This window comes from Sipha flava, unplaced genomic scaffold (assembly GCF_003268045.1).
Source record: "Sipha flava isolate LNK unplaced genomic scaffold, YSA_version1 238_pilon_pilon, whole genome shotgun sequence".
Taxonomy (NCBI): Eukaryota; Metazoa; Arthropoda; class Insecta; order Hemiptera; family Aphididae; genus Sipha; species Sipha flava.
In genome coordinates this window covers 79,134-88,148 of record NW_020272880.1, presented here as the reverse complement: position 1 = coordinate 88,148, position 9,015 = coordinate 79,134, and the positions used below count along the sequence as shown (strand labels likewise).

At 26.9% G+C, this 9,015-nt stretch overlaps 2 protein-coding genes across 2 annotated transcripts; one reads left to right on the top strand and one right to left on the bottom strand.

The window, feature by feature from the left end:
• Nucleotides 1-876: 876 nt before the first annotated feature.
• Nucleotides 877-8,444, top strand: LOC112683977 (electron transfer flavoprotein-ubiquinone oxidoreductase, mitochondrial). Its single transcript, XM_025555259.1, has 12 exons — nt 877-1,113; nt 1,571-1,675; nt 1,742-1,894; nt 2,169-2,327; nt 2,417-2,613; nt 2,689-2,901; nt 5,897-6,072; nt 6,142-6,353; nt 6,892-7,071; nt 7,143-7,364; nt 7,634-7,873; nt 8,399-8,444. The coding sequence occupies exons 1-11, from the start codon at nt 1,074-1,076 to the stop codon at nt 7,795-7,797; spliced, it is 1,821 nt and encodes a 606-aa protein (XP_025411044.1). The 5' UTR covers nt 877-1,073; the 3' UTR covers nt 7,798-7,873; nt 8,399-8,444.
• On the bottom strand, nt 2,910-4,850 carry LOC112683978. Its single transcript, XM_025555260.1, has 4 exons — nt 3,953-4,850; nt 3,240-3,308; nt 3,082-3,171; nt 2,910-3,017 (listed from the first exon to the last, which is right to left on the bottom strand). Exons 1-4 carry the CDS (start codon nt 4,835-4,837, stop codon nt 2,913-2,915), a joined length of 1,149 nt encoding a protein of 382 aa, XP_025411045.1. The 5' UTR covers nt 4,838-4,850; the 3' UTR covers nt 2,910-2,912.
• Nucleotides 8,445-9,015: the final 571 nt, after the last annotated feature.

Sequence of the window (9,015 nt, the reverse complement as noted above, 5' to 3'; positions counted from 1 at the left end):
TGAAACTCACACTCTCTATAAATCTTAAATCCTCTGCCAAATCTTTAAAACAAATATCAAAATGAACAGAAACAAATTCATGAAAATAAAAATGTCCTCATTTAATAATAATAGATACATAATATAATCAAGACTTTTATTAAATAATAGTAGGTTGAAACAGCACAAATGCTTAATGATGACTATATCATTAGTTATCTGAAAAATAATAATGATAATAATAAATATTTGTCTCAGTAATATCTAAATATAGACATAAAAGATTTTAAGTATTAAAAACGATATAATATAATATTATGAATTATGATAAGTATAATTTATTTCTAGAATATATTGGCGGTGGTAAACACCCTGTTAAGAGATTTTAGCCTATGATGAGCGAGCATAGTGAGCTGCAAATTTTTTAATCATATAAAAAATATGTGGGCCGCTCAAATCTTCTCCACCCAGGCTGAAGTACTCTCAGTCCGCCCCTGAAACCACCGCTGTGTAAAAATTGAATAGTCCCCCCCCCCCCCCCCCCAAGAAAAAAGAAAAATTCTGGCTATGCCACTGAGTCATAACAATGACATTTTACACGTAATCAGAGCTGCCGCAAAACACTAAAAGAAAAAAATCCCCCCGAGGTGGTAACCAAAATCACCTTTTGGCTGAATGCCTCCCACTCAAATACGCCACTGAAGTAAACCGAATCGTTTGTCGATTTCTTTATAATTCTCAATTTAGAATTAAATGTTCCACCGCTGAAATGTTACCGTGGCTAGTCGGACTCGGCAGCAAACATATGGCCGCGAACACTTTGATAACGGTCCGTTAACAGTTACCACGAAACTGATAACGTTACGTGCACCGATAACAGAGCTGATAACCAATAATAATATTATTTTCAAAGCGAGGCCAACGACTATGCACAACTAGTAGGCCGACGAACGCGACTGCATAGCTGAACGCGGAAGTGTTCAAAGTTCAGTTTGGCAACACGTCAGGTTCCCGTTCGTTACATTTGTGCACCGTCGTCGACAAGGTGATTTCTGTACGTTTTTGAAAATCTTTGAAGACCCCACATTAATACAATGATGACGATGATGATGGCTACAACGTCAAATCTATTGTGTATGTACGGTTTGATTTTCGAGGCCAGTAAAAACTGCGCAAGATCATTTTTTTAAAAGGATTGTGGGACCATGTTTGAATCATTTGTTTTCTTTTTAATATATTGGTTGTTTTTATGTTAAGATTTTAACCGAACCCTTGCATAATTGTTTGTTCAATTCAATTTCATGCAACATAAAAGTTTAGCTTATTAAACTTTCGTACCATATCGTACTGATCTCATGATAAAGTAATCATAAATTTGTAATGTTATATAATATGTGAAAAATCTAATAACTTTTGTTATCCTTAATTAAATAATACATTAGTTATGTGTTTAAAAATATAATTATATTAAATATATGTCATCTATATTCTAGAGTTTTCAAACACAAGTAGTAATTTTATTTAAAATTATGAAAATTAATTAATACATTTTTCTATTCATTCGTTTCTTCATGTTTTATATTATTTTTAGTTCGAAAATTGGGAACATCATGTTTACGTCTCTATTCAGCCTCTTCAAAAAAAATAACTACTCATTACACTATACATCCACGAGAAACTGATCAAAGATGGAAAGGTAAAATAAATACAGTTTATTTAAGTAATTTGCTTACAATTTTATTCAATATATATTTTAAAACAGATATACCAATGGAACGTTATGAAGATGTAGCTGATGTTGTAATTGTTGGCGGTGGGCCAGCTGGTTTATCAGCTGCAATTAAGTTAAAGAAATTAGCCACAGAAAATAATAAAGAACTTAGAGTTTGTGTGGTGGAAAAAGCTCCAGAAGTTGGTAAGAAAAGAATTTTTTTTCATTAAATATTTAATAATATAGTTCAACAAAAAATTTATATTAATTTTATAAGTTAAAAAGAATTAATAATGGTTTGAAATTCCTTTTGTTAATTTAAAAGCATATTTAGAAAAACTCAATATTTTGAGATTTTTAATTATCTATCCTCTGTTTTCATAAAGTCTTGACAACAAAAAACTATTGTAATATTAAACATTAATACAATTATTAAATTAATTGTTAATATTAATAATTGTTGATTGTATTTTTTTAGGTGGTCATATTTTATCAGGTGCTGTGGTAGATCCAATCGCCTTAAATGAACTGTTTCCAGACTGGAAAGATTTGGGTGCACCATTAACTACTCCTGTCAAAGATGACAAATTTAGTTATCTAACTAAAAGTAGTCGTATACCTATTCCAATTTTACCTGGTATTAATTATTAGTTATATGATTAATTATATTTCAATTTATATATGTTATAAATAGTATTACTAATTTTAAAAATGTATGTTGAATAGGTATGCCAATGGATAATCATGGAAATTATATTGTAAGATTAGGACATTTAGTAAAATGGCTTGGTGAACAAGCTGAATCCTTGGGAGTTGAAGTTTACTCAGGATATCCAGCTTCAGAAGTACTTTATCATGAGGATGGTTCAGTAAAAGGGGTTTCTACTGGTGATGTTGGAATTGCCAAAGATGGATCTCCTAAAGTAATTTATTATAGCCTAGTCTTAGAAATGTTTAAATTTAGTATTATAAAATATAATTTAATATTCTATTTATAGGACAGTTTTGAACGGGGAATGGAATTACATGCTAAAGTTACTATATTCGCTGAAGGCTGCCATGGTCATTTAACTAAACAGTTATTCAAAAAGTTTAATTTACGTGAAAACTGTGCACCACAATCATATGGTCTTGGTATTAAAGAAATATGGGAAGTTAACCCTGAAATCCACAGTCCTGGAAAAGTAGAACATACTGTTGGGTGGCCATTAGTAAGTTTTCTTTATTTCGATCTTGGTTTAACTAAAAATTGAGCTGGTGAAATAGATTTTAATGAATCTTGAAATTGCAAAAGAATTATAACGTATGTAATAATTAACTCCATCATCTATGAATTTATAATTTCATAAAAAATTAGAGATTTATTTCAGTTACACATAAAACATACTTACTGAAGCAACAAGTGAAGGCTTAATTACAAAAAATCCTTTAATTGAAAATTGTAGTTGCCTCTTTAATAACTGTTGTGAGAATAGATATAACTAAAATTAAAGTATGCATAGTTATTATTACTTAGATATAATTCAATACACAAATTGTATTGTTTTACTTCATCTTCAATGTCTTGTTTTTGTCCTATATCCAACAGCGTATGGACTGTGTGTGTTATTTGAACTCCCTAAAATTATAAATATTCCATACGTTAAGACATTTTTTAAATTTAAATAGAGATGATTCTTACGCACTATAAAATTATATTATTTATTAGATTTTATACTGTTTAATAATAAATAATAATGTTGATCTTATTTAAATAAGTTTATAATAAAAATATATAATAATAATAATAAGAGGATGAGTGGAATAGCTGGTCAAGAGAACGGAACTCAGACATACAGTAAAATGCTAAAATTATTCTGACTATTACACCATTGACTGATATAAATACTGTATGCTGAATATAAGAAGGAAAATTACTTTTTATGTTGTATAAATGTACCAGAATTAATCTTGCTACACTGTCAGAAAAACAGAAAATGGTATAGTTTCGACACAAGCATTGGCCTTTTATACTTACTGTAAGCCAGTAACGGCATACCCTCACATCACATGATGGGTAAATTGTTGCGATGACTTATTACACCATTTACAAATTTTTTTTAATAGCTGAATGAAATAATTTTCATAATTTTAAGAAAATAATTATTATGATATGAAAATTGTATTAATATAATACAAAGATAACTTTAATGAATATAATAATAATAATAATAATAATAATAAGATAATATAATAAATATACATTATATATGGAACACATACTTTTTCAATGGTATTGCTTGTACATTTTACTAGATGAATAACTGGCCATATTGTAAAAATAATAACTGACAATGTAAATATTTGAGACCATTTGTGAGAAGTATTTCTTTCATCAGCAACTAGCGCTGTCACAATATTATAATGAACTGGTAGCACATTAAAAAATATAACCCTGGGTATCAGAACTAGTAGTTGAATATTATAATATGTACAAACTTCTATAAATGATATGTATGTGAATAAATGCATACGATTTAATATTGTTATTTCTTTTGGCCTAATAGTATACCAGTGTATCCAATAAAAACCTGTTGATTTTTCTTTGCATGCTTCTAGTATGTTTTTTATATAGTTAAATCTGCTTGATATTTGATTCAATTTAACATTGATTTGAAATATAAGTAGCCAAACTGTAGGTATACAAATAATTTCAGTAAAATCAACTGATGGAAAATCATTTTCTGTTAATGCTAGATGATAAAATACTACATAACTGGTTGTCGTTATGATAATAAGCAACATTTGTTTATAAGTGATAAATGTACTAACACTGTCGTTGTAACTCAGCTCTATATTTTGAGATAAGAAATCTATGTAGGCAATATTTTTTGTAAAACTGGTATTTATGTCATGGCCCATATAGATATTAAAAAAACATACTATAATCAATATTATGTTCAATGTAACATAGGTAATGTACAAAAGTATACTAATTCTTGAATCTTCATTTTTGGATGTGATCCATGTTAATTTCCAGTAGTAATAGACGAGAAGTGCTAGTATAATTACTGTAAATACAATTTTGAATAGAATCTTAAAATACTTGTTTCTAAACAAATCATCATGAACATTTTTTGAAAATTCTTTTGTATTTTCTGTAACCATTTTAAAAATGTAACCTGAGATTTCGTTACTATAAATAACTTCAAAATTTAAATTTATACATTTTTAATAAATCATTTAACTTAATGTATTATTATTTTTCAAGTTTAACTTTTTGATAAATTCAATGATTTAAGAGTAACACATTTTTTAAATGAATTTAAACAAAAAAAAAAAAAATGTATAGTTTTTTGTTTAAAAATTATAACATAATACTTTAAATGAAAATGTAAAAAATGAAACTAATTTTTGTGTTATACATTTAAGTAAAAAAATTAAAATATTAGAAAGTTAGTAAATATTTCTTAATAATAAATGTCTCCTAAAAAATCACTCCATATAATGTAGATATTATGTTTGTATAGTTGGAGTGAGTTGAATTTCCTTTTAGATTTATGTTTGTATGCTTGAATTATAGTAATAGTATTGGTAAATATTTATAAATGTCAACAAACACAGACATTATATATTATTCATACATTGTACTTATAATATATGTACATGTTTTGTACTATTCAAATATATTTATTTTAAAATAAATGTTTTAAAACTATTTGACATAATAATCAATAATAAATTATTAGTAGTTATTTTTATATAATAGAATAAGAAAATAAAACAATTGTGTTAAAATTGATAATAGTAATTCCAAAAATGATTATTCATTAGTTATTGGTTGATTATTTGTCAACTTTAAATACTTAACCTATAAAAGAAAAATTTAAAAAAATTTGCTTTGTAAATGGATATTAAATATACATTTTATTAATAAATAAATTAGTATTAGGTCTTTACCTATTTTTTTCTTGTGATGGTATTAATTTATTGGATTTATCTGAATGATTAAACAATATAATTATAATAATATTTAAAACAATGACATTTGGGTTTACAAATAAATTATTGATTTATTTATAAGATATCATTATCTATACTGCATAAATAATTTATTACATATATTATATAATATATAATATATGTAATAAATTATATATTATATACTTTTTTTATATAAAATCAATTTTTAAATTGAGGAAATAAAATTACTATCATTATTTACAGGACATAAATACTTATGGAGGCTCATTTGTTTATCATCTAAACGAACCTACTCCACTCATTGCTGTTGGTTTTGTTGTAGGACTTGATTATAGTAATCCATATTTAAGTCCTTTTAGAGAGTTTCAACGTTTTAAACATCACCCTCATGTTCAACCATTGTTTGAAAACGGCAAAAGGTAAATAAATATTAAATACTACATTTAATTAGATTATTAATTACTGATAATATTATGTTTTTGTAATAGAATTGCATATGGTGCTAGAGCTCTTAATGAAGGTGGTTTTCAATCCATTCCGAAACTTTCTTTTCCCGGCGGTGCTTTAATTGGTTGTACTGCAGGATTTTTGAATGTACCTAAAATCAAAGGTACCCATTATGCAATGAAATCTGGTATGCTTGCTGCTGAATCAACTTTTGACACCATATTTAGTTCATCTGAAACAAGCGAAACTGCTGGTAAAGAAATATTTCTATAGTTTATCATTTTTTAAGTACATTATTTATGTTTGTAAAGTCACACTTATAAAATATTTCTTCAGTCAAAAACAATTATTTTGTGAAAATTGTTAGGATAATTTCTCAGTACACATGTATAAATTATAAATGTTTTTATATCTGTGTTTCTCTAATGCAGTGGTTCTCAATCTTTTTAGGACCGCGACCCAAATTTTTTTCCAAAAATCTATCACCACCCCATAGTTTTACATTTACAGAATCAATAAAAATAATTTCAAAAAACAAATTTATTCTATTTTATTTCTTATTTACTACTTTATAATAATAATAATATAATATTTGCTTGTTTCTTATAATCTATATAATTAAAAAAAACTTCTCGTGGCCCCCCCCAAAAATTGACTCGCGACCCCCTAGGGGGTCGCGACCCACAGTTTGAGAAACACTGCTCTAATGAATTATCAAAAATGTATCGAGAATCGGTGACTAAAGAAGTTACTATTGTATTAAAATAATAATATTTTATTAATTTTTACAGGCTTAGAACCAAAAGATTATGAAGAAAAAGTTAAAAGTAGTTGGATATGGTCAGACTTGAAAGAAGTACGGAATGTTCGACCATCATTCCATACTAAACTTGGACTGTTTGGTGGTATGGCATATTCTGGATTTACACTTGCAATTAAAGGAAAAGAACCTTGGACCCTTAGTCATGGAGGTATATATACAAATATTATTCCTTATTTAACATTAAATTTAAACATTAAATAAATATCTTCTGTAATTTAGTTCCTGATAATGAGAGACTGAAAAAAAAAACTGAAGTTTCTGTAATTGAATATCCAAAACCAGATGGAAAAATAAGTTTTGATATATTATCTTCTGTTGCATTAACTGGCACAAACCACGAAGGAGACCAACCTGCTCATTTGACATTATTAGATGATTCAGTTCCTGTAAATACTAATTTAAATCTGTATGATGGTCCTGAAGGTAGATTTTGTCCTGCAGGTAAGACTATTTTTTTTACAAAAATTCACTTATATTAGGAATTATCAAAAGTGATTATCGTTTTAGTACTTTGTAATTTAATAACAATAATACTACTCTACTGAGCAAACTGAAAATTCTTATGGTGTAGAACATTTACTCTTAGTAGTTGTACCATATTTAATTTGTCTATAAGACTGCATGATTATACACTTTATCACCTGTATCCTGTACACTGACAAATATATACAATTGTGCTTTATTTAGCTAGACAAATTTTGTATTTCCAGGTGTTTATGAATATGTCCCAGACGAAGATGGCCAAGGCGACCGATTGCAAATAAACGCACAAAACTGCATCCACTGCAAGACCTGCGATATCAAGGATCCTACTCAAAATATCAATTGGGTAGTGCCCGAACCTGGTGGTGGGCCAGCTTACAATGGCATGTGAATACGCTCCCTATCCATGCATGTACATGGTTGTGTGTAGTACTGCTCTGCTGCTACTGCCTCTATCCATTTCATATGTAATTATAATTTTATTTTGCTTTAATCTCAAGATCATATTAGTAAAAAAATGGACAGTTTTTATTACATATATTTTGAGCTATTATTAAAAAAAAAAAAAAAATTTTGCTTAGCGGTGTTTAAATGGAGTTGACACAGTGTGGGGGTTGTTGGGTATACACTGTCTACATTGATAATATACGAGTATAATGCCAATTCAAATTTATCTTATACTATTGATTTGTATTTTATTAGAATTAATTTTCGCAATATGTATATTATGATGAAATATATTATTGTAATATTATAATATATATATAATAATACATATAAATTGTACTGTATCTTTAGTGTCTATTATGTAATAACTTACATATTTATAAAATCACTACTGGTATGGTTTAATTTCTTATCTGGTATTACCTTATGATAGTTAAATTGTCATTCATTAAGAACTATTACATGATATATATCATAATTTAAATAATTTTCTCCTTATTTATGTGTGTTATTAAATATTATTTATTTATTTTTTTGTTAAATAGATTGGATACACCTACAAATGAGTGGAATCAAGTTATCATATTTACTCAAAAAATATGCATACTCAATTGCTTTAGCGACCGACAGTTTATTCCAACATCGTCCATTGTACATATATTATATATTACACATATTGAATTATTTACTGTTAGGTTTGCGAATAACATAAGACAAAAATTTATATTTATATTTTTATTATTGTTGAAATTTATTATTGTCTTAAAAAGCAAATGCGGTTAAATAGTTGGGTGAAGATAAAATTGGTTAATTTATTTTTCATGCCCACTTAAATGCATATCTATATTTTGTTAAATTTTTAAAATATGTTTTATGTTTTATGATTATATTTTACATTTAATGTGATATGATGTTATTGTTTATTATATAAATTAATAATTATGATGACATTTTATCTACTAATGTGTTTTGATAATTATTTGTAGATATTAGACATTAAAATATCATTTATTTTTATATAACAAATATCCGATGCACATATTTCCTTTTCAATTTTAAGCGATAAAGCACTTCAACATTTTCCATCTCTGATGCATTTAGAATTAAAAAGCTCTAACCTGGTAAAATCTGGATGAGATCACATTTGAAAATCTGCTAAAAG

Bases quoted from the DNA above. Each gene is read 5' to 3' on its own strand.
- LOC112683977 (XM_025555259.1), top strand. From the start codon at position 1,074: ATGATGACGATGATGATGGCTACAACGTCAAATCTATTGT. The intron at 2,614-2,688 runs GTAATTTATTAT...TTCTATTTATAG, and splicing joins CCAAAGATGGATCTCCTAAA to GACAGTTTTGAACGGGGAAT. The intron at 2,902-5,896 runs GTAAGTTTTCTT...CATTATTTACAG, and splicing joins ATACTGTTGGGTGGCCATTA to GACATAAATACTTATGGAGG.
- LOC112683978 (XM_025555260.1), bottom strand. From the start codon at position 4,837: ATGGTTACAGAAAATACAAAAGAATTTTCAAAAAATGTTCATGATGAT. The intron at 3,309-3,952 runs GTATGTGTTCCA...TTATAATTTTAG, and splicing joins CAAGCAATACCATTGAAAAA to GGAGTTCAAATAACACACAC. The intron at 3,172-3,239 runs GTAAAACAATAC...CTTTAATTTTAG, and splicing joins AACAAGACATTGAAGATGAA to TTATATCTATTCTCACAACA.